This window comes from Rhinolophus hipposideros (genome assembly GCF_964194185.1).
Source record: "Rhinolophus hipposideros genome assembly, chromosome: 13".
NCBI lineage: Eukaryota > Metazoa > Chordata > Mammalia > Chiroptera > Rhinolophidae > Rhinolophus > Rhinolophus hipposideros.
This window is the reverse complement of record NC_138059.1, coordinates 12,136,984-12,162,743: the sequence shown is the minus strand read 5'-3', so window position 1 is coordinate 12,162,743 and position 25,760 is coordinate 12,136,984. Positions and strand designations below refer to the sequence as shown.

Below are 25,760 nucleotides of genomic sequence, written 5' to 3'. Positions count from 1 at the left end.
AATAACCATACCTATTTGTTAGATTGATATGATCCAGGGCTCAGAAGTGCTGAAGCCACATTGCCTGTTTAAGCGTCAGGCCCCACTACGTCTGATGGTCCCGTGGAATTGTGCATTGTGGCGAGTGAAGTCATTGGTCTCGCTCTGGTATAAGATGAGCTCCTGAGAACTGCTCTCTGAACACCCCCTGTGTGTCCCCAGGGGCCCAGGACCTCTTTCCTCAAAGAGTGAGGCCCACAATGCCTCCTACTAACAAGGTGGTCTTCCTCATTCCCTTTCCCCAGCTTCCTGGGAAACGTCCGGCTGGCTGGTCGGTGCAAGCAAAGGTCGACGTGTACCTGTGGCTGGGCTCCACGAGACACTCCAGTGCCATTTTGGACAACTTGCCAGCAGGCTATAAAGCAGAAGTGTCATCCAAAGTGACTAGTGCCATTCAGCCCCCAGCCAAGCTGCTCTACCAAGGTATGGTGCCCACTGGGCAAAGAGGGTCATTCGATGCCTGGTGGGCTTCTGAGAAAACAGTGATGAGGGTGGTGTGTATGAGATGTTTGTGCAGTATTTTAGTATCAATTTATTTTCCTTCTTTTACTACAGTTTCCACGTTTTCTTCGTTACCTTCCAATGTCCCATCTAAAAAGAATAAAGTGAAGTCATTAAACACATCTGGAATAAAAATTTACATTTTTCTGTTAATGGAGAGAAAGCCATTTGAGTTTCTTTGTAGGCAAACTGTATTGCTTGCGTTTGCATTTTAAGTGAAACATATCTTTTATTTTTTTAATTTATTTTTTTAAATTAGTTTCAGGTGCATAAAACAGTGTAATAGTTAGACATTTATCATTTATGTCCGTCAAACAGTGACAACCCCTCTTCCCCCATCCACTATCCCTCTGACATCGCACAGAACCATTACATTTCCACTGTCTCTATTCCTAATGCTGTACTTCTTGTAAATATATATATATATATATATATATATATATATATACACACACACACACACACACACACACACACACACACACACTTGTAGTTGACATTCATTATTGTTCAGCTTCAGCTTCAGGTGTACAGTGCAGTGATCAGGCATCTACATCATCCCTGAGGTGGTCTCCCCAACGAGACAAGTGTCCATCCGACACCCTACAAGATCTTTACAACATTATTGACTACATTCCCCAAACTGACTTTTGTTTCCCCGTGGCCATCTTGTGGTTACCGACTGTTTTCTAATCCCCTCACCTTCCCCCTCATCTTCACCCCCCCCATCTAGCAACCCTCAGTTTTTCCTCTATGCCTCTGAGACTGTGAAACATATCTTTTAAATAAATATCAGTAAGTTCTTCTGTGATATGACCTGTGGAATTCAAGCAGATGTTTTAGTTTTACATGGCTTTGTGGGTTTGACCTCTAAACAGCAAGCATTTATGTTTCCCAATAAGTACCCAACGGAAATTGGTCTCCGTGAGGTCACCCATGTTTCTCTTCTTTGCTTCTGGACTTGACTACTTTTAGAAATTAAGCATGCTTTATGTAATCCTGTCTCCTATGTAGGTATTTTCTATGAATGCCTTCATGTTTACCTTTTCATATAATTTTAATTTTTGTTATAAATGTTAATGCTTTGTTGCAATTGCCTTTTGCTCTGTTTCCAATGTCTTCAATTTGCAGGACCTCTTGCTGCTGAATTCAGAGAGTAGACTGCAGATTGACCTTCACTTTGACTGAGGTTGGGTTTTGAACTGAGCCAGTACTGGAAACCCTGGAGAATTATCTGTACACCTGGGTTTCCTCCTCTAATGTTGGTTGACCTTGACCGCCAATGGAATCTGAAAAGACAAGGTCCAGGAAATAGCACCTACCATGTACCAAGCATTGTGCCCTCTACTTATTATAAGATTTCTTTTATTTCTCATATCAACCCTTGGTAGTTTCTTCATTTTACTAATGGACATAGAATGTATCAGAGATGCTTAAAAATTGTCCAAGTTCACACAGTTAGTAAATGATGGAGCAAGTGATCTCCAAACTCTGCTTTATTTCCATTGCTTTCCATCCTGTCTTTAGAGAGTTTGACCTTTGGGTAAAAAACACTCACACTATCTCTAAAGACCCAAGTTACCTGGAAATATTTGCTGTCCCAGCTATTAATGATTCACAGAAAAGGAAAAAGTTTTCCCAAAGTTTTTCAATCCTCTGCAGCATGTTCTCTTCATGGAATGACCTAATACACTTTCTTGGTTGTGAACTACTCATCTCTTACTGGGGGTTCCCCCACTGGACCCTGGTCTGCCCCCGCCTGTGGCCTTCTCTCTGCCACCCATCCTGTCAAACTGGTGTCCTCACTCCCGCCTTTAAGCTCCCATGTCCTCTGCCTGTATCTCCCCTGGCCTCCTGGCCTTTGTCCGTCTAAGGAAACACCCACAGACACATCGCACCCTGACATCCGTGTGCACTTAATTCCCTAAAAGCCCACTAATGCCTGCCCCTTTCCATTGTGTATCCATAGACCGGCACGTCTTTCAGCTGAGAGCACACATGTATCAAGCCCGGGGCCTCATTGCGGCTGACAGCAACGGACTTTCAGACCCCTTTGCCAAGGTCACGTTCCTCACCCACTGCCAGACCACCAAGGTAACAAAAAAAGCCTACCTGCCTTCTCCCTGCAGCCCATAGCCAATCCGCAGCAGACCCCCACCCCCCAGGAAAGAAAACACGGGCACATTGCGAATTCTCATGCCTCTGGGTATGTAGGGGTTTCAGACTCATAGTACAGGTGCAAGGAAGGACAGACAGAGTCTATTGTTGCATTGTGCCCCATTGTCCTGAAGACAAGAGAGCAAGTTCCAGAGGCAAAAGAAGTGTGGGAGGAAAAGAGAAGTGAGGAGGAAAAGCAGAATCTGGCCCCTACGTGCCCGTTGACGTGCCAGGCATCAGGCCTCGTTCGGTGGGGAATGGACAAACAAGAAAACAGCACACAGACAACCCACACCAGACCTGTGATCCCATCTTTGCTGACGGTCGTGGTGGGGAGGAAGGTTTTCCAGCTTTGTGGTCAGGAAGCCTAGCCTGGGCTCTGGCGCTTTGTACTTAGCGGCTGGGGGACTTCGCACACTTTTAACACCTCTGCAATTCAGTGTCTCTCTCCTCTGCAAAGTGCGACTTCCTAAAGGATGCAGTGAGGACCAGTGGAGATGGATCTATCCCTGTTTCCTCTGCACTTTCCCCCTTTTCTGTACACTGAACACTGAAATGGGGAAAGGTTTCCTAATCAGCGCAAGTCCACTACGCTGCTTTTCTCATTCGATCGATTGTATTTGCTAAGGATGAATCCTGTTCTCTGAGGATTCGCTGTTCTGAGAAAGGGAAGCTCAGAAAGGATTTGCCCATCTCTGGGCGTGAAGACAGAGACCTGACGTTACACTCTAGATCATTTACTTTCTAGCTGCATTACTCACTACACCTTGGTCTGTCGTCCTAAAATAGGGCTATTGTGAAAAAGCAAAGATGTAAGTGTATAAGTGATTGATGAATGGTGGCCATTACATGGGTGGATGTTAAGACGGCTGACAGTTCTTTCCAAAGTGAGGCCTGTGAGCCAGGTAATGAATGAGATTGCATTTTGATGTATGACACACACACCGAGAACGTAATGTGAACCAGTGTTGCGTTCATTCACCAGCAACTGTCAAGTGCTGGCTCCGTGCCAGGCCCCACGCTGGGCTCAGGGGAGATGGGGACCAGACCCTGCTCCTCGTCATGTGTGATGTGGGTGTGGAGATAGGCAGTCTGGACAGACGAGTCAGCTACACGGTGATAAATCCCACAGTTCTGGGCCTCCAGGAGCCACTGGAGAGAGGGCTGAGCTCTGAATGGGAGGGGACTCGAGCGAGACCCCAGAAGGAAGGTGACTCCACTCTCACTTCGTGAATGAGCATGAAAATGAGAAAACTGCACACTGCTTTCTCCTTTCTGATTTGAGAGTTCGTACATTGGGCAGTGATGAAGAGTCTAGACTCTCTAGTCATATTGCCTGGGTTCAAATCCAAGCTCTTCCATGAATTGGCTATGTGACCTTAAGCAAAACTGGCTTTGTCCTCCTTCTCTTTATCTGTAAAATAGAGAGGGTGACATTGCTTATAATTCTCAGAGGGCAAAACACCCAGGATAGTGCCTTGCTTCTAACAACTTTTATGTGCTTGTCTTTATTGTCACTGAGGCTTTTCACTGGAAGCAAGAGGGATTCTCCAAGGGTGGTCCCCTGGGGCCATGTTCCACCTGCCACACTGTGTAATCCAGGCCCTCAGGGGTGATCTCGGGCCCAGAATGGGGCCCCCAGGATGGAGTGAGCTCTCTGGGCTGCCATGTGATTACCCTTCTATTTTGTATCTCCATACATTAGCTTTATTGGATTTAGACCCATATCTCAAAGCAACAGATGGCATTTGTTTATCAGATAATCCTTTGAAACGGAAAATGGGTTCTGTGGAGCCCTGGACTTGGCCTCCATACTTTGAACCAATTACCTAATTCTTGTTACTAATAAAAGCCCCTATGTGCCAGCCATAACGCTAAGCATTTTATATGTATTGTTTGCTACATCTCACCGCAGCCCAAAGGTGTTATCCATGTCCCATTCTGTTAATGAGGACGCTAAGGCTTAGAGATCACACAGGTAGAAGGTGCCTGAGCCAAGGTGGATACCCAGGTTGGTCCAATTCTGAAGTCATTTTCCCTCTCCTGTGTCAGTGTTGTGCTGCCTTGGAGGGGCCTGGTCTGTGTGTGACATGGCCGCCTCTCGCACTCTTTATAGCCAGGAAAGCTGAGCCTGGGGTCCCTGCAGGCATAGCTGAGCTCCACTGGTCACCTGGTAGCTCTTGTCTGAACTGACCACATGGAACTCAGGGAGAACAGTCTCAAGGGCTGGTACTGCAAACCCATCCTCTACAAAGTGACTTAATGGTACAAACTATTTCAGAAGGCAATCCAATGATTCCAGATGTGCCTGAGGATGTGGGACTTACAAATCTTGTGTTGACAGAAGGATAAAGGGAAAGGGAGAGAGCTCTCAGAGAGAAAGGCTTTGGAGATTGCGAGGGAGAGGAACTAAGTGGCTAAGAGGAAGAGTCTTAGAGGAGAGGGCAGCTTAGAGGATGGAGGGTATGGAGGATTTCAGACAAGCAGATTAATGCTGAGTCCTGAGGACACGGATGGTCTCTTGTTAGACACGAGTACCCCAGTGCACCAAAACTGGCACATGGTAGGCATTCAGTAATTGTTTACACAGTAAAAGAATAGGTGGGGTAGAGTGGGGTGGGCCACAGACACCTACAGAGTGCCTACTGTGTGCTAGGTACTTAACATGCTTTATCTCAGACAATGGACATAACAACTCTATAAGGTAGGTTCTAATCTCATTTACATGAGGGAAACTGGGGTTCAGAGAGTTTATATCACCTGCCCAAGTTGAAAGGAAAGCACCCTTGAAACTAGGGTTGCATTCCAGAGATACCTGATGCTAAAGCCATGCTCCATTCATGGTATCTCACTGTTCTTCCAAGTGTTAGCTAAGTGGCACCATAATCTCCCAAATAATGTCATTTAACATGGTTATAATGCCTAACTGCTTAAGGAAGCTCTGAAGAAATGAAGCTAGTGATGGGCACTGTGACAGAGAAGTGGGAGAATGCATTTTTGGTTGGGTGACCCTTTCAGTACCTCTCAAAGGTGGCCATGTTCCTTTTACTCATGGGGACCACTCTGAGGACAGGCTAATACCCACTCAGTCATTCATGCAAATAGCTGTGGAACACCTGTCATACACAGGATACTGTGTTAGTACCTAATACTATGCCTAGCACATCATAGGTCTTCCATAAATATATATGTTGAACAAATGAATGAATGAAGAATGAATACTGGCACATTCATCTGCAGTCTTATCAAGTAATATATATAGCCCAAAGTGCCAAGGAAGACATCAAAATATTTCTGTGGGAAAGGCACTATAAGGGTCATAAATTGCTTTGGTATCATACCATTGGGTGCATGCTTCACAAGAGATCACATTTAAAAAAACAACAACAACATGAAAGCATGTGGTTCTATGTGATGTCAGTTACCAACACAGGCTAACTTTCCGTTGCAACTCCCTAACTCCTATTTATAGATTGGTTGAGATCTTTCTTTTCCTCTCCACAAAGTTAAGCTTTTCTCTAAAGTGTTATGTCAAAAATTTTACTGTGTTTGATGTATGATATACTCTAAAAGTAAAGCAGCAAGAAAGGAAGAAAATTGTGGAATGCATGCTATTTTTATGACTCAAAGAAGAGCAATAAAAAATTCTTTCGTGACCACAGTGCCAATGATTTAATGCTGTGACTAGAGATGACTCTTGGTGTGAAACTCTAAGATGACAGTTTTATCTGGGCTTTGGAGCCTGGCCAGTAAGTCCAGGCCAGACCACTCTCTGATCATCCTAGAGTGAACAAGTAAGGGAGCCGTTCAGAAATGGACATTTCCCCAGGACCCAGCAGGCTGTACAGTGTCCATCTGCAGTGAAATCGAACGCAGTGAAATCACCCATTTGCCTGCATAGCCTGAAATAGAAGGAAAGGTGACTATGGCCTCTTTCCAGGACTGGCCTCGCATATTAATGGGGCAGTTTCTGCCCAGGTGCAGAGTCTACCCTGCAAACAATATCAGCCCTTAGTTCTGGGAAACTGGCCTGTTTCCAAACATCCAGTTAATCAGAGTAGAGGATACAAGCCCAACTACACCCTCCCTTCTGAAGGTACCACTTGAGTGGCCTGTCCGGGGAGCTAGGAGCCACTTCTAGGTAAGACACTCATGGTTCTGGACCAATTATGCAAGTTGTGGTCCTTCTCTGTCCTTTGGTTTCTCCATCTGTATAATGGGTGTAGCCAACTCCCAAGATGTTGTGGTAGAAAGAACGATGTCATACAAAATGGTGAGGGTTATTTTGAAGACCCTGGTCAGTTCAACGTAGTCAAAGAAATATCCGCAAAACAGTAGAACTCCATAGAAGGAATGTAAGATTTAAACCCCACTTTAGCATATTTTGACAAAATTTTATTTGCTCCCAAGTGAAGACTCACCAGATCTCCCCCATCCTCAGTTTGCCCTTCCATAGAATGGGGATAATATTAGCATCTACTTGGTGAGGGTGAATGAGGTTAGCAGCCTGGTTTTTGGTGCCAAAGTTCCAGGTTGTATCCCAGTTCTGCCACTTGCTAGCTCTGGACAAGTGCGCTTCAGTTTTCTGGCCCACAAAATGTGAGTAGATAACTGTATCCACTTCCCAGAACTGTTGTGAAGTTTGAATGAGACAGTGCATGGACAGTACAGCAGCCGGCAGATAGTAAGTGCTCAATAAAAGGTAGTCTTATCACAGCACTACCGAGAGGACAGAGTTGGAATGATGTGTGCCCAGAGGGTATTATTGTAGGGGCTTCATGAAACTTATGTCAGCTCCTCCAGGGCAGGGAATCTTTTTATCCCCAAGAATCTAGTACTTAGCTGTACATCCATTTACTTTGTCACTTGACTGTTGCATGAGGGAGCTATGATGACGAGGACGTGTTCTCTTTGCCATCTGTGTCTGTCAAATGCACCTCAGCACCCCTACCCCCCGCACTTGAATGACCTTTTGCTTTACTTTCGGCCCCACCTTCCAGGTCATCTCCCAGACCCTCTCCCCCACATGGAACCAGATGCTGCTATTCAATGACCTAGTGTTGCACGGAGACCACAAGGAGCTGGCGGAGTCCCCGCCTTTGGTGGTGGTGGAGCTGTACGACAGTGACGCAGTGGTGAGTGTCCCAGGGAGGTGCATGCTGAGCCTTGCTGAAAAGGCTGTGCTCCACTGATTGACTTTATTTAACCAGCCTGTGCTTGCACAGGACTCCAGATGTGTTTTCCTGACCTGGGAAAACAATGAATTACAGAACCAGGAAAATTGATGATGGTCATTTGCTTTATTAAAGGGTTTTTCACTTCGAGTTCCCTTTAGATTGAAATTAAAATAGCATCGGGTTCACAGAACTTCAGCAGACACACACTTCTTCAGGAATAGGTTACTTGTATAAAGCAACCCTCACTTGGAGCCCGTGCCCAGCTAGTTTCATATCCTATTGTTGCCTAATATAATGTCCATGCCTTTTGGAATCAGGAGATGGTTATTGATCTTGCCCGGCTAGAAGGCAATGGATGGGTATTGTCACCAATTCAGCTTTTGTGTAGTTGGGTCTTTCTTTTGTTTTTCATGGTTGTTACTTCCAAATCCTGCGACAGCGCATTCATCTCTATTCCATTTCTGTTAGGATGTTAACCAAACCTCTTCCTCTCCAAAGACGTGTGCGTTCTGAAACGTTGGGTAGATTCAAAAGCTTACTGGAGGTTTTTGTTTGTTTGTTTGTTTTTCAAAAAATTACAAATCAAATCTTATTTTTTAAAGTAAGAAGTCTAAAATGAAAGGCAACGGTTTATTTATTTTCTTCGCTGTCTCTTTCTTCGCGGGAAATTGCAGAAGCACAAATGCATTGAGTACAACAGTTGTTCCTGGAAGCCTTCCTAAAGCCTCCTCCCCTCCTTACCTCAGAGCATCCTGGAAGCTCTGACCTTGATGCAAGGTCAGGAGGAAATTAGAATAGGAGAATTGTAGAAGGTGAGCAGGGACCTTGGATAGCATGAATTTTGCTTCCTAGAGAAGGGATCACAGACCCAGAAAGGTCAAATGACTTGTTCAAGGTCACAGCTAGTTGGAGGAAGAGCTAGAACTCGAACCTAGCCTCCTAGGTCAGGAGTGGCTGCACATGTGGAAATGGCTGGTGTGTCTGTATCCCTTTAGAAACACACATTCGGCTTCTCCATGCCCCCCCACCCTCTTTCTCTCTCCCCAATTCCCCCAGCTGTAAGTTGGAGCTACATGTATATATTTATAGAATATGAGCTTTACTATTGGACATTTAGTATAGATTTTCAGTAGAGACAGCCACAAACTATCTTTTCAATTTTGTTCTTGACCACATGGTTCCAATCCTAAGTTCTTTTTATTTGAAAACCAGTAACAACACTCAAGCATTTTTGAAAGCTCCTTCTAAAAGCCAACCCACTACATGGGTTTCCCTTTGCCATGTCTTTGCTTTTCAGACCCTTTCCAAGTCTCCATTCCATGATTGCGGGCCCCACCCCAAGGCAAACCCCTTACAGAAGAGCAAGCGTACATTCTCACATGTAAAGGAAAACGAAATGTAGGAGAGAAAAAACATATGAAAGTTTTGCACCTTCCTTCTGGAGAGATACATGTAGATATGGAAAAGATTCTGTTTGTACCTACCTCAGGCTGCCGCTACGTCAGGCCCCCAAATCTACGGTGATTATGAGATTCTGACTGCCAGATGTGTGATTCCACTCCAGAGCTTTCTCTCCTTACCCAGGGACTTGTGCTCAGCAGGCTTTCTAAGAAACAAATTTCTGTTTGGCCAATTTGTTGCTTGGGTTTATGTTGACTCTTTTGTTTCCAGGGCTGATTTTAACTATGCCCAGCTAGATCGTGGACAAAATAATTACACGGCAGGTTACTCAGCGGCCCTAAGTGCACCCATATAAGGAACAGGTCTGACCCCACCAGCAGGCAGCTTTGTTTGTTTCCAAGTGTGACTGAACTAAACCCCATTTACACCTCAACCGAGCTTCCTTCTTCTGCACATGCTGGTTCGTGAGTCCAAAGGCAACGAAACAGTGCAGCTGCTAAAACCCAGCCGCAGCCAGAAGAGAATCTGGCCACTGTCGTTGGACTTCAGGAGTCATTACTCTAACAGCTTTCACTCAATAAATATGTAACGAGTGCCTGCCCAGTGCCAGGGGACACAGCTGTGGATAAAACAGGCAACCTGCCCACAAGGAGCTTACATTCCAGCAGTTTTTGAGATAAAATAGCAAGGCAGCCCCGTGCAGCAGCCCCATGCTGCTCCTGGAGGAACCTTGACCCGTGCTCCTGGGAGCACGTATGGGGAAAAGGCAGGAGATAGTGCCATCAAATGGTTCTTAAACTTATCGCCCAGATCCATTCATACACACACACATATTTTAATACCCGCTTTTACTACGGAGAAAAATAGTGCAGGCTGCTCTCTCACTCCTACCTCCTGATCTTCATCACCATCACCACCATCATCGTGTTACCAGGTACTGAGTCCTCACTGTATACCGGGCACTGTGCAAAGCCTACACATCATTATGTCCATCCTCACGCCCCCATTAACAGGCATTATTTTTAACCCCTTTTTAGGCCTAAAGTTCGAAAAAGATTGCATAAAGGGCCCAAGGCCATAGATCTGGAAAGTAGCAGATTTGGGAACCCAAATGAGGTTGCCTGGACTCCAGAGCTCATGTTCATGACCACAGTGACCCTGGGGAGCTTTCGGAATGTTCGATGTCACCTTATTTCTCCTTTTCCCCTTCACGTCTACCCCAGACAATTACTTTAACTTTACTGAACTTGATGTGCTGAGGACAGAGATAACTCCTAAGCAAACCTTGGGCCAGGAAGCCCCAAAGATGGACCTCTGAGAGTTTATCCCAGGAGCCTGAATGGATTCCACTACTCCCCAAGCCTTGGAAAGGGATAAGAGGACAGTAGCAAGAGGGAGACCCTGAGGCTGACAGTTTTGTGACGATTAATTACAAAATTGCATCGATGCAAGTCAGAGCCTGGTGAGTGACCACCAAAGACAAAAATCCATTTCTTTTCTGCTTTAGGGGAAACCAGAATATTTGGGTGCCACAGTGGCTGCTCCTGTTGTGAAGCTGGCTGAGCAGGACTATGAGGCCCCCAGGCTGTGCTATCACCCCATCTTTTGTGGGAATCTCTCTGGAGGGGACCTCCTCGCAGTATTTGAGCTGCTGCAGGTAAGTGAACTAGAAATGTCATCTGCACTCGTCATCGTCTCTCTAGTACCTGGCCAGGGATCGGCCTGACTTGACCTATGCTTCAGGGAAGCGGTGTCTGGTCCCTCCCTGCTGTCCACTCTTGGAAGACTTTTTCAGAAAGCAAAGGCAGGAAATGTGGAGAGGAAAGCTGAGACTCTTGAGTCTGGCTGTCCAGTAGAGGACCATACGGGAAGTGGAGAGTACCTGAAAGGGAATTGACCAGGTGTGGCTCTCTCAGAGATATTTCTCTCCCTGACCATTCGATTCACCAAGGATAGGTGGCACTTTACCTGTGGGTCAGACCATTCCCTTTAGAGAAAACCTTGTTTTTCAGAAATCCCAATTTCTAAAACAAACAAACAAACAAACAAACAAACAAACAAAAAAACCCAACAACAACAACAGCAGCAAAACACTCACTTGGTAGAGAAACTGCAAGATAAGCGTTCCTGACAGACAGAGAATAAGTAAGAGTGAAGGTGCTAGAGTGGATTCTATGGGTATAGGTCTCATTTCCATCACTTATTCAAGTGAGATGGTGGGTAAGCTATTTAATCTCTGTATTTCACCTGCAAAGTAAGGATGATCGTCTACCTAAAGTGCCTGGTATGGAATAAACACTCAACACGTATTACTTGTCTTATTATTAGTAATATTATTAGGAGATGGAACATCAAAGCAAAATATACTGAAACGGAAGTCTAAGAAATGCTTCCCATCACATATTCCAATAGCATGTTTTGTTTTCATTTTTTAAGTTACACTCCATTTATAGCAACTGGTACTTGTTTTATTTGGCAACATGAAATTTGCTTTTTAAACACAAAACTATATCTAATGACAATGTTGACAAGTGGGAAATGTAGTAGAGGAATGGCTGACTCGGGGAAACTAGATCTAGTGCAAGGCTCCCATTTTACACATCAGAAAGCAGTCTCCTTTGGTTAGTTTGTTACCTTTTATTTTATATTCCTCATATGAGTGAAATCATGTGGTTTTTTTTGTCCTTTTCCATCTGACTTATGTCATTTAGCATAATGCTCTCAAGATCTATCCATATTGTCACAAATGGCAATAGTTCATTGTTTTTACGACCGAGTAGTATTCCATTGTATATATTCTATTGTGTGTGTGTGTGTAATATATATCACGTCTTTATCCATCGAAGGACACTCAGGTTGTTTCCATCTCTTAGCTATTGTAAATAATGCTGCAGTAAAGCTGAAGCAAATAATACTGAATATCAACTATAATTTAATATATAGATAGTCACAGGATGTGGAGTACAGCATAGGGAATAGAGCCAATGGAATTGTAACAGCTGTATATGATGTCAGAGGGGTAGCAGATTGGGGGAGGAGGGTTATCACTTTGTGAGGGGTGTAAATGTCTATTATATTGTTTTGTACACCTGAAATTAATAGAAAATAATGCTTCAGTGAACATAGGGGTACATATATCTTTATGGTGTTTTCATATTTTTCGAGTAAATCCCCGGGAGAGGAATTGCTGGATTCTATGGTAGTTCTATAAAATGTGGGGTAACAGAAGGGAACTAGACTTCAGGTGGGGAGCACTCCGTAGAGTACACAGATGTCAAATTATAATCCTGTACACCTGAAAATTATATAATGTTATTAACCAATATTACCCCAACACGTGTAATTAAAAAGAAAAATAAAGCTGAGGCTCAAGGTTAACTGAATTGGATTCATTCCACCTCTCTTTTCACTACACAAGGCTTCCTGAAGTGCTCTGAGCCTGACTCCTCTAATCCAATTATTTGTGGCCCTGGACCAACTGACCCCTGCAGATCCTCAGGGCTCAGCTCTCCGTTCCAGGGTTCCACCTTTCATCCTTCCTTCCTGGCTCCATGCTGAGCATGCGAGGGGAGACCCTGCTGCTTCCCGACAGCTAAGTTAATAGACGAAGCACTGTCAGAGGCAAGCAGCCTAAGAGATAGAATTCATTAAGGGTTCCATTAGGACTTCTCATTTGATGACTTGTTCAAAAGGTAATTTGATCATCAGTGCAGCTGTCTTAGCATGTGGGTCTTGTACATGCTGAGAGACAGAGGCTGGAAAATGCCTGCATTTGTCTCCAGCTGCTCTTCCGTTTCCTCTGCAGATGGTTTATTCAGCCTCTCCATCTCCTTTACTGAAACTTCCCTGTCTCGGAAGAAGGATTTGGTTCTTCAGGCCCCAGACTGAATTATTATCTGCAGTTCCTTCCCTTCCCCAAGTTAGTTACACACACCCGCTCCCAGTCTTCCCAATCCTGGCTATATAGCCCTTCTATTTTTCCAGACTCTTTGCCTTGAAAAGTCAGACAGCTTTAATTCTTCACTCTGGACCTGGAGCCATAGCCAGGCCAGGGCTCTTCCTTAACTAGTTTCCATCTTCCCTGTTTCCACAGACTCTATTTCTTATCAGGATTGTTGCATTGGCCTGTTTCCTGGTATTTTAGCTTCCTACCCTTTTCCTGTTTACTTTATCTTCCATGTTCTTTCCACAACACAAGTTGGACCATACTGCTCTCCTCTTCAGAAACCATCAACGGCTCCTGCTTCTTACCTCCAGAAATGTTTCCCAAAGTCTGTTGTTTTGGAATGCCAAATAAGTGAAAAGGAAGTTTAAGAACTGATTCATATTATATCCCTCTCGGGGATTTAAAAGGCCCATTACCATGGGGTGAAGACTCTGAGAAGATTTAATATTTCCCCAATGTTTTTGACCGTGAAACTTTTTTTCTTTGCATGATAACTCTTTATAGCTCATAAAAAGAAAATCTGGCCCATAAGAGAATGTCAAATTTCCATAGGTTGACATTTAAACTCTCCCAAAATTTGTCTTCAAACTTCTTTTTCATCCTCACATTTCATCATATTACTCCTCACACACCGTGGCCTCTTTAAATCAGGCTACTCTGAGTTCCCTGCCCTCATCACACAAATGTACTCCTCTGCTTTTAGTCACCCTGTTATCCTCTCCGGAAGTGTCTCCTTACTCTGCCCATCCCAACCTCTGAGCTCCATTTACCCATTTAGGAAAAAGATCATCATCAAAGTTCAGAACAGGAGATGTCTCCTCCAGGAAGCTTTGTCCACCCCCACCTCAGTCAAATTAAATATTCTCTCTTCTTCCATCCTACAGCAAGTCGCCTCCTTTTCTATTTAATTCAGGCTATGGTAAGGTCAGTTGTTTACAGCTTGTTACACATGACCCCGAGAGTGGCATCTCCTTAAATTTTGCACCCTGTTCTGGCCCTGAAATTGGATGTCCTTTGAGGTCCTGATATTAGGTCTCCACTAGGACATTAGAACAATGTGGCTTTTGACCCAGCTAATCCTGCTCACCCCTGATTCTTACCATGTTGCCATCATAACTAACAATTCTTCATCTTCCCCTGGCCCCGCCGAGTAACTATACACCATGTAGTTTTATAAGCCAGTGGCTGACCCATTTCACTGTGAAAACACTTATTCTTAGCTGGGAGCAAAGTCATTCAATCTCCACCATGTAGTGAAATCCTCCAGGCCTATTTGTGTTGAACTCTTAAGGGCATCTTTCAGGTACTTGTGGAACAAGCTTCATAGGGGTATTTTCCAGGCCGACATTTTAGCAGCCCCAGGACGAGCAAACATGGGTACTTTTTAAAAATCACATCCAGGGGCATCTATGCACATCTTATGCCACTATCCAAGCTATTCTGCAACTTTACTTTTGGAGCTAGAGGAGCATTTAGCTTTCTCAGTGAGGTGATGTTTTGCAGGCTAAATTGCTCACCTCTTCACCACCAGGCAGTATGGGGCACGTGTCCTCATCATTTCCCAGCTCCTCTATCTGGTCTGGTTCATTTTGCATCTTCATTGCCTCAAGCCTGTTTGACATTTGCAGTTTCCGCTGTCTGCTGTCTCTTCTGAGCTTTCCTATAATTAGATGAACCACATTTGCCACTGCCAATTATAATATGTCTGTGAAAAAGAAATGGTGATATGTTTGTGCTTTGCAGGTTTTGATGAGCAATTAGGCTTTTTCGAGCATATGGAGCTGATGTGTCAGTCAGCCAATAAACATTTATCAAGAACCCACTGTATATGGCACACTGCTTGAGGGGCTTGGAGAATGGAATGAAGTAAACAAACACTTCCTCTTGGCCAACTCAGACACCCCTCCCCCCCAGTGAGGAGAACCTTCTGTTCCAAAGCAATGTTTAATAGCACATCTGACTCCCAAGGGGCTTGAAGGGTCCAATCCCTGAGGCCCAGAGAGGGAAAGAGACTCATGCAGGGTCACACAGCAGACCCTGGTTTCGGGCTCAGTCCATACATTTCTGCCCTAAGCTTTCACAGAGGACAAGCCTTTTTCCAAGGACTGAAGGGTAGGAGAATGGCCACAGCAGCTGGGATCAAATCAGGGGCAGCTTCTTGAAAGACGTATGTGTTTAGCTAGGTCGTGAAGGCAGTGCAGGGTGGGCTACACAGTGAGAAAGACCCTTACCTTAGTAGACTTTCTAAGCCCTTTGTGTGAGATTTCAATAAAGCACAATTGTTCTCCTGCAGCTTTGTTAATTCCACATGCGCAGGAAAGGACTGACACCTTTTTGTCTTGGACGTCTGCCTTCAAAAGACTTCATTTTCTTTTTTTTTTTTTTTTTTAATTAATTTTATTGGGGTGACAATTGTTAGTAAATTTACATAGATTTCAGGTGTACAATTCTGTATTACATCGTCTATAAATCCCATTGTGTGTTCACCACCCAGAGTCAGTTCTCCTTCCATCACCATATATTTGATCCCCTTTACCCTCATCACCCACCCCCCACCCCCTTACCCTCTGGTAACCACTAAATTATTGTCTGTGTCTATGAGTTTTTGTTTCTCATTTGTTTGTCTTGTTCTTTTTGGTTTATATACCACATATCAGTGAAATCATAGGGTTCTCTGCTTTTTCTGTCTGACTTATTTCACTTAGCATTATGCTCTCGAGATCCATCCATGTTGTCACAAATGTTCCTATATCATCTTTCCTTAACGCCGAATAGTATTCCATTGTGTATATGTACCACAACTTCTTTATCCATTCATCTATCGAAGGACATTTTGGTTGTTTCCATGTCTTGGCCACCGTAAACAAAGCTGCAATGAACATTGGCGTACACGTGTCTCTATAGAGAAATGCTTTTATATTTTTGGGGTAGATACCCAGGAGAGCAATTGCTGGGTCATATGGTAATTCTATTCGTAATTTCTTGAGGAACCTCCACACTGCCTTCCATAGCGGCTGCACCAGTCTGCATTCCCACCAACAGTGTATGAGAGTTCCTTTTTCTCCACAGCCTCTCCAACACTTGTTACTATTTGTTTTGTTGATGAAAGCCATTCTGACTGGGGTGAGGTGATATCTCATTGTGGTTTTCATTTGCATTTCTCTGATGATTAGCGATGTTGAGCATTTTTTCATATGTCTATTTGCCATTTGTATATCCTCTTTGGAGAAATGTCTCTTCAGGTCCTCTGTCCATTTTTCAATTGGGTTGTTTGTTTTTTTGTTGTTGAGTTTCATGAGTTCCTTGTATATTTTGGATATTAGCCCCTTATCAGAGGAACTGTTTGCGAAAATCTTCTCCCATTCAGTTGGTTGCCTCATTATTTTGTCAATAGTTTCTTTTGCTGTGCAGAAGCTTTTCAGTTTCATATAATCCCATTTGTTTATTTTAGTTTTTACTTCCATTGCCTTTGGAGTCAAATTCATAAAATGCTCTTTGAACCCAAGGTCCATAAGTTTAGTACCTATGTTTTCTTCAATGCAGTTTATTGTGTCAGGTCTTATGCTTAAGGACTTCATTTTCTGTTCATTGATGAAGACGTGGTCTCCATTTGATTAAATAGGAATCTGTCATTGTAATCATGCAAAATGAGGGAAAATTACATCGCAGAGGGCCGGCATCTGATCAGAGCCTCTCCTCTATTCCACTGCTGTATTTCTGGTGTCATTTTATCAGGCTGTGAGGATCTATTTACCTGTCTTTCTTCATCCGCCCCTCTATATTGTGAGCTTACGGAAATCTTATTAACCTGTTCACTTTGTGGCACATCGTAAACGCTCACTAAATATGGATTATCCTTGTGAATGGGTGCATGTGTCAATTAATAAATAATGAAGTGTGGTAAAATGCATCATCTTGGTTGCATTTTAAGCTGGAAATGTTGCTTTTGTTAAAATAACGACTTTTTTATGGAGAAAAGAGTTTTAATCAGTTACATAATTTGGCTGATGGTGATAATAGGTTGAATGAGGGAAAACATTCTTTTAAAAAAGCAACTCAGATTCACCACTGAGCGCATATATCTCACTGGGGTGGTTGAGTCCCAGGCGTCTCCTCTCTTTCACTCATTCCCCACTTTCCATCAACTACCGCGTCCAGCTATACATGAAATACGCACGCCCTCCCTTTGCATTCCCACTCTCACATCCTGGTTCAAACATTTGTCATCTCCTGCCTAGACTGTTACCTAGTCTGTCTGTATTCCAACTGCTCCAAGGAATTCAGGTAGTTTAATTATGAGAATGTCTTTCTGCTGAAATGAAATCTGTCTGCCTGTACTTACCTTCTATTCGTGGGTCATTTTTTTTTTCATTTTTCAATTGCAGCTGACATATAATATTATATTAGTTTCAGTTGTACATCGTCGTGGTTAGATATTTATATAATTTACGAAGTGATTCCCCGGATAAGTCTAGTATCCCTTGACATCATGCCTTGTTATTACAATAGTATTGACTATATTCCCTATGCTGTACTTCACATCCCTATGACTATATTTATAACTGCCAATTTGTACTTCTTAATCCCTTCAGAGAAAGACAAACACCATATGATTTCCTTATATGTGGAATCTAAAAAACAAAATCAACGAACGAAACAGAAACAAACGGGGTGCAGCCGGATGGCTCAGTTAGTTGGAGCACATGCTTTGGCAACAAGATGGCCGGTTCGATTCCTGCATGGGATGGTGGGCTGCGCCCCCTGCAGCTAAGATTGAGAGCAGTAACCGGACTTGGAGCTGGGCTGCGCCCTCCACAACTAGACTGAAGGACAACGACTTGGAGCTGATGGGCCCTGGAGAAACACACTGTCTCCCGATATTCCCCAATAAAAAAAATTTTTTTTAATGAAAAAAAGACCCCCACACAAAAAAAACCAGAAACAAACTCAGATACAAAGAACAAATTGATGATGGCTGCTAGTAGGAGGGGGGTTGGAGGGATGGATGAATAATGACTGTCTTACAGATGAGGTAATTGTGTGGCATTGTCAGTCTTCCTTGCCTCTCCTACTCCTTCTAACCAGCACTTGTTCTGTGTGTGGTAGGTCCCTTCATCTGGGCTGCAAGGGCTCCCTCCCATTGACCCGCCGGATGTCACCCAGATCTACTCGGTTCCTGCCAGCATTCGGCCAGTGCTGAGTAAATACCGAGTGGAGGTATTTACTGAAAGGATTGAGTTAATCTTTGGGACTAAAGTGCAGTAGGGTGTTGCCATACAATGGTGCATTGTATGGGGGGAATTGTGGGGTGGGAAGAAGATATAGGTGATCAGACGGGGCCCTCACGTTACTGCCCAGTCCTTTCCTGGAAGGACAGACAGTGGTTCTGGGGCAGCACATCTGGCTTTCCTACTGGCTCCTCCCTGCGTCTCTGAGTGGCAGCTCTGCTGGTCCTCTCCACAGGTTCTCTTCTGGGGAGTCCGAGAGATGAAGAAGGTGCAGCTGCTGTCGGTGGATCGTCCTCAGGTTGTCATCGAGTGTGGGGGACGAGGCGTCAGGTCCTGTGTGATCCAGAGCTACAAGAACAACCCAAACTTCAACGTCCAGGCAGATGCTTTTGAAGTGGTGCGAGCCCCTCGTCCTCCCACGTGCTCACGCCTTCATTCTCACGCCTTCCTTCTCACACATGGGACCCGCTCCTTCATTAACTGGCTTCGGGAGATGTTTTTGAGTTCGGGGAGCCTGCTACCTGCAAGGAAGAACAGTCTAATTTAGTGAAAAACCACAATTGCAGAATGGGATAAAATAGATGTTCGTTGTTTTGTTTTGAAAGGTTCCAGCTTAGGTCACACAGTGAAGTCCCATCAGGTTGACCGTGGTTCCCCAAGTATAGCCCCCAATTCATCAGCACCAATGTTACCTGGGAATTTGTCAGACATGCAAATTCTCGGGCCCTACCACAGACCTACTGAATCAGAAAGTGTTGGGGGCTGGGGTCCAGGCATCTCTGGTTTAACAAGCCCCCCACACTACCCCATGCAGGCTAAAGCTCAAGAACCCCTGGCCTAGAAGATAACCTCACAAAACATATTTTAATGGTTAGATGTTTTTAAAAAAATGATTTGTATATACCGTGTTTCCCCAAAAATAAGACCTAGCTGGACAATCAGCTCTAATGCATCTTTTGGAGCAAAAATTAATATAAGACCCAGTAGTTATATTTATTGTATTACATTACATTACATTACATTACATTACATAACAAAAGACCTGATCTTATATTATAGTAAAATAAAACCAGGTCTTATACTAATTTTTGCTCCAAAAGACACATTGGAGCTGATGGTCTGGCTAAGTCTTATTTTCGGGGAAACATGGTAGCATGGCAGTAGTTTGTTTACATGTGAACTTACGCTTCTAAAGTGATGTGGGGGTTTTTTTTTGGTGTTTTTTTTTTGGCATCTGTGCTTTTGTTTATTTCAATATTTCAACACACTTTTTCTGTGTGCTCTGATTTGGAACTAACGTGAAGAGTTTGCTTTGTCCTACCCAGTGAGTGCCAATGGACACATTTGCTAAATCTGCAAAGAGTAGAATTCAAGAATGTGCACGGCCTTTGCAAACCTTTCACACCAAGCTTTGTTGAGCTTCGGGGGCCTTCCGGGGAAACACGTGGGCAGGGCACTGGCCTCTCACCCTCAGCTCCATTTTAAATGGCTTACCTTTCAACTGATTGATATCTTGGGGCTGTGCTCAAACATTCATTGGACATGAGAGCTCTCCTGGTAAATAACGACAAAATAAGAAGTTTGACAAACTACCGCTTTTGGAAGTTTGTGATTTTTTGCAATTTAAACCTGGGATGAACTGTTAGTGCCACTCCTCATGTTTTGGGTGATTAGTCCTTGGCTGGGGAAGGCAATACTCCAGATTTCTGGCAAACTGCAGGGGTGGCCTGGGAGGACAGAATGACAAGGCGGGGACAGAGGGAGGATGGGTGCCCAGCTTGCTTTGGTCCTGCCCCTTTGTAGGTCAGCAGGGTGTCAGCAGTCAGGCTGAGCCCAGGTGCCCTCCCCCCCCACACTTCATTGCTTCCTCTCCTCCCAGGAGCTGCCTGAGAATGAGCTACTGCACCCACCCCTGAGTATCTGCGTGGTAGACTGGAGAGCTTTCGGGAGAAGCACGCTGGTGGGCACCTACACCATCAACTGTTTGAAGCAGTTTTTGTGTAAATCCAGGGAGCCCCTGGCCCTCACCTCCCAGGTGGATGGAACCCACACTGAGCAAGGTAGGAAGCACCTCCTAGATGCTGGAGCCACAGACTGCAAGGCCAGCCTTGGTGCCTGCAGGTGGCCCCGCATGAAAAAGCCCCACGGTCAAGTGGATCTTTCTGAAGAATTTGCTCCTTATGTCCCCTCTCCTTTTTTAGTGGCCAGATTCTGGCTTTAAGACTGACACCAGGGTCAACCGCTCCAAGAAGGCTTCCTTGACTATTACGCATGTTCCCTCCTGCCTCCACTCCCTGACATTTGTCTTTGCTTGATGGGACTTTAGTTTGTTCTGCTTGGGATCTCAGGTGCACAGAGTTGAGTTCCTGGCGCTTCTCGGTTCGTGCTGAATGATTATCACTGGTCTGGTCAAAGCTTCTCCTCTATCCACCTTCTCCAGTGCCTCGCCCCACTGTGGGCCCCACACGGCCAATCCTTACAAAATACAAATCCGTTTCATTTACATTTCTGATACAGTGCTATAACCTTCCTCTGGTTTCCTACTCTTTTCCCTCTAAGCTGTGTTTTAAGATCTACCCCTACGGCTGTGTTAGCTTGTTACCTCTGCCTGCTGCATCTACCCCAGTTTGCCTTTCCTTTTCCTTTGTATTGGATGCCTAGGCTGCCCCCAACTCCCCACTTCCACAAACAATGCTGTGATAAATGACCACAGCTCATTAACATTACCGTGAGGGATCAATAATAAGCACGACCATTTATTGATTACCTACTATGCACCAGATGCCTTACATCCTGATCTCGTTTATTTCTCCCCTACACCCGTGAGATGGGTCTTTTCACTAGCATTTTATAAATAAGGAAAATGAGGTTCAGAGATGTTAGGAACTTGCCATATTTGCATGCAGATCTGTCTGATTCCCGGTATTGGGTCCCTGAAATGATCACCCTGGATTGTAACCCAGTTGCCTGACCCGATGTGCTTTCATTTCAGCTATTTCAGACTCGCTAATAGTCCCTGAGCCCTCTGGGATCCTCAAGTCCTCCCAGGAACCCCCAGCAGATCACGTCTATGTGGATATTGAACCGCCTACCACAGTGGTGCCTGACTCTGCACAGGTTCCAAAGGCCAGTCTGATGGACAGCCCAGATTCATCCCCTATGCTGGAGACTGAATACAAACCAGCAGCTCAGGAGCCACCCACAGGGGAAAAAGCTAAGGTCAGAATATGATCCTTCTTCCCACTAACAGGCTCGTTAGAGTTTGTATTAAAGGCTCTACATACTGATCCTCCCACCTACTAGCTGTGGGACCATGGGCAAATGACTTCACCTTTCTGAGCATCAGTTTCCTCGTCTGTAAAATGGGGATATCGACACGCATTTCACAGCACTATTATAGAATTAAATAAGTCAATGTATATGAAATGAAAGTGCTAATCAAATGGGACAGTAATATTTATTTGAACAGAAACTCTTCTGAATTCATTACCATGAAATGACAATGGTTTCTTTATCTAGGCCTAATCCATAGATCTTTAGAACCTACTTTGTACAAGGTCATGTGGGATGAAAAGATGTATCTTCTGGATTCTAAAGAGACGTGAAACTTCTCATCCCCATCCAGCTGAGAGTCTGGCATGGGAGATGGACAAGTACACAAAGAACCATAACACAAGGATGTGATTCATTCATCTAAGTCATAAATTTGTGTGCAAAAATCCTGACGTATCATCTAAGTCATAAATTTGTGTGCAAAAATCCTGACGTATCAATTGACTTAAAGAAGAAAGCAGTTTTTAGAAAGTCCCGAGAAATTGCCTGCTCAGCAAATGGTAAAGGCTGAAATAGAAAACAGAGGAGGATAGATGAATGGGTGTTTGCTCAGGCTGTTCCCATCTCACCCAGGTTCAGAGTGACCACCTATGATACCCAAGGGGTGCTCTTCATCCCACCAGTGTTGCACCTGCCACTATATTTTAGACTTCCCAGTTTAAGTGTTTGTGGCCACAATAGAACCGTGGGCCCCACCAGGCTAGAGATGGTTGTTTTTTAAAAGACATTTCTGTATTTCCTGTACTTGATAGACAGCCTGGCACATAACAGCTATGTACTCAAGAGATGTCTGAGAGCAAATGGATGATGGGTTCATGCTGTGTCTTGCGTAGATATAGCCTCCTCCATGGGGAAACTGTCTTCCCCCACAAATGCCTCCTTTCTGCCATTCACGTATCACTGCCTCTCCCATCCCATCACTTGTGTTGTAGGTATCATTTATTTGCACCACTTTGAATCAGAAATAATGCTAAAGGAGACCTGTCTATGTTATGTCACTTAATCCTCATAACAGCGACGTGGGCAGGTGTTATTGTCACTCATTGAGGAAACTGAGCCTCACCAAGTCCATAGTAATTGCTTAATGATTTATAACCCAGGTCTGTCTGAAGCTAATGTCCTTTCTACGATACCACATTGTATCATATGCCTGTCTCCTCTCCTGAACTCTGAGCTTCCCAATGCAGGGATTGTGTCTAATTGTCCTTATATCCCCTTTGTCAAGCGTAGTATCTCACTTCTACTTAATAAGTGTTTGCTGAATAAACAAATGAATGGATGACCAAATTATTAAACGTTCATTTACTGAAGTGGGTTAGAGAGCTGCAACCATAAAACCTGTCAATACCTCCATCCCCCTTGCAGAGGGTACCAGGAAACCAGTCAGCCAGCGGCATAATCCATGAGGCCTCACTAACCATCCATCTTCATACCTTGCCAGGATGCCAGGAAACCTTCCCGGAGGTCCACCAAAAGGAGAAAGAGAACCATAGCGGATGAATCTGCTGAGAACGTCATTGACTGGTGGTCCAAATACTATGCTTCCCTGAAGAAAGCACAGATGGTAGCGTCTCCCCTGGCTGTGACAGTGACAGGACTCAATAGGAAAGCACAGCACCCTCTACCCTCCCCCCAAATCTCACATTATCCCCTCTTTTAAGTTCCACTATTGGTAAGCCCAACTCAGGTGTGATTCTGTTAACTGTAGAAGGTTCAAAGCCTGAGAGGACAGGAATCCAGAATTGCCATATCCCCATCCTCTGGCTAGAGCTGGTCCTAGGACACAGGTTCTGTTGTAAATGCTGGAAGGACGTGCAGTCCAGCCTGACACCTGGAGAATCTGCCCAGCAGTCAGACCTGGAGGGGTCCAGCAAGGAGGAATGGGGTCTCTGGACAGGTGGGCACCAGCGATGGGGGCTTCAAGTACACCTGGACATACCCAGGTGACAGGGCCCTAGGTCTCCGGCAGGACTCTAAATTCATATGGGGAACTATCAAGGTAAAGGCAGAGATCTTGGCTTTCGCAAATGGAAATAATCAGCAGCTTGCCAGAGCAGGGCCTCATGCAATGGAACAAAAAGGGATCGAGTTATAAATCTGGAGAACCAGTGGGGAGTGGGTCTGGGGATTCAGGCCAAAGCTCAGTGGCTGAATTTGGTAAGATGTCACTTCCCCGAGTAAGAAAAGAAAGAAATATTAGTCAGATATTATCATCGTACATATGAATTGAATAGAAAGTTTTCTGATTCTTTAGTTTGGAAAGACCATAGTTTCTTCATCTAGGACCATCCATGAAGATTGATATATAGTTAAATAAATAAACCAAATGTTAGTCCCTGCCTCTAACCTCCTTCCTTTTTTTAAAGCTCTTCCCCCTTTCTCTGCTAACCTCCCCAGTTTGTACGACCCAACATGCCAGTAGGTAAAACTCATAGCTGCAGACTCAGGTGATTCTGCAGGGAGATGAAAAAATACTGGGAGAGAGTTTGCTTTCCCATAGGCTGAGAGGAGGTTGTCCACGGAGGCCAATGGCGTCGACAGCCCTAAGCTCTTTTCTTGGATGTGTGGGTCCCTCTTCTCTAGGGCACGCATCTCATTGCACGTAAGTTCTAGGCTTAGCAGTGAGGCTTCATCTGGAGCTAAAGAGTTCAAATACTCTTTAACAAAGGCATCTCTAAGAGTGGAGAAGGCTAAGATAATTGGAACTCTTAGCAGTCAGGATTAATGAAGGAGGAATGCCAGTATCCGTAATCTTGTTTCCCTCTTTTCTCAAAGGAAAAAGAGAGAGATCTCAAAGAGAAAAAAGGCAATACAGGTAAGTATAAGTAGCTGTTCTGGGGACAGCTGATCAGAGAATAAAGCCATTTGGGTAAGAAAAATTATAAAATGGAATCCCTGGGAGGTATATTAGAGCACTACTCTCTTATTTCCCAAGTGAGGAAACCATTTCAGGAAGATGACAACTCTTTAAAAAGTCATGTAACTGATTTGAGCTGGACTGGGACCAGATCGCAGGCTCCTGAATTCAGTTCAGTGCTGAAATCAACCCTTTGGCTCATGTCCCTACATTGACAGTCTTAATATAGAAACAGCCGAGTGAAAATAGAACTGAGCTGAGATAACAGGCCAAAACCAACATGAAAAACTTTAATAGAGGTGACCTGGATTTAGGTTCCCAAACTCAGTTTACAAGGGTTGAATGGATCAGGTTTGGCAGAAATTAAATGAAAGAAGCCTCTGGGATTAGAAATGACCGCAAACTGGATTCAAGCCAATGGTAGGTCTTGATCTAAAAATCAACAGGAACACGCACTGGCCAGTACTGTTTCAGGTGACACTGATGGAAGTAGGAAAACCAGAGACAGGCTTAGTGCCTCAGACCCCTCCTAGTTAGCCTATTTCATTCTAAGGTCAATCCCATGACATAAGCAATACTATCTTCATTTTGCAAATGATGAAACCAAGGTATGAAGAGGTTGAGCAACTCAAGTTTCCACAGCCAGAAAATAGCAGAACTAGAAGTCTGTCTCAGGCAGTTTATTTCTAGAGGCTGCTCCTAAAAAATTAATGAGTAATCTCTCTAACTACATTTGTCATTTTGTGTAAGACCCTTAGCATATTTGAGCCTCAGTTTGATGAACTAAATGACTCTCAAATTTCTAAACAGATCTGAGAGGGGATGTAAAAGCTTTGGAGTGAGTCCATTCTGGGTCTGTTCTTTGCTAGTTGGATGACTGGGCCAAGTACTTACCCCTCTTTGCGTAGTTTACAGAATTCTTTCTTATACCAGGACAGGTCAGCACATTGTGTGGCCCCAGGCAATCTGCTGACGTTGCATTGCTGTGTGAGTGACAGTTCTGCCTGTCCTGCAGTGCACAGACTGCATGGCTGTATGTATCAATCCTACAGCAAAACAGTACTATTTCTTTTTGCAAACAAGACTCATGACCCATACCAGAGCAAAGGGAAAGAGGGAGC

At 44.3% G+C, this 25,760-nt stretch overlaps 1 protein-coding gene across 1 annotated transcript in view; it reads left to right on the top strand.

Moving 5' to 3' along the window:
* FER1L6 (fer-1 like family member 6) overlaps positions 1-25,760 on the top strand; it is a gene marked incomplete at its 5' end in the record, with an annotated part of 103,320 nt that overhangs the window by 49,241 nt on the left and 28,319 nt on the right. The window contains 10 exons of the mRNA XM_081070895.1: positions 285-462; positions 2,510-2,634; positions 7,698-7,832; positions 10,783-10,932; positions 18,328-18,438; positions 18,685-18,846; positions 20,329-20,509; positions 21,442-21,668; positions 23,224-23,346; positions 24,558-24,597. Of these exons, the coding sequence (XP_080927021.1) occupies positions 285-462; positions 2,510-2,634; positions 7,698-7,832; positions 10,783-10,932; positions 18,328-18,438; positions 18,685-18,846; positions 20,329-20,509; positions 21,442-21,668; positions 23,224-23,346; positions 24,558-24,597 (1,432 nt within the window). The remainder of the gene's footprint in view (positions 1-284; positions 463-2,509; positions 2,635-7,697; positions 7,833-10,782; positions 10,933-18,327; positions 18,439-18,684; positions 18,847-20,328; positions 20,510-21,441; positions 21,669-23,223; positions 23,347-24,557; positions 24,598-25,760) is intronic.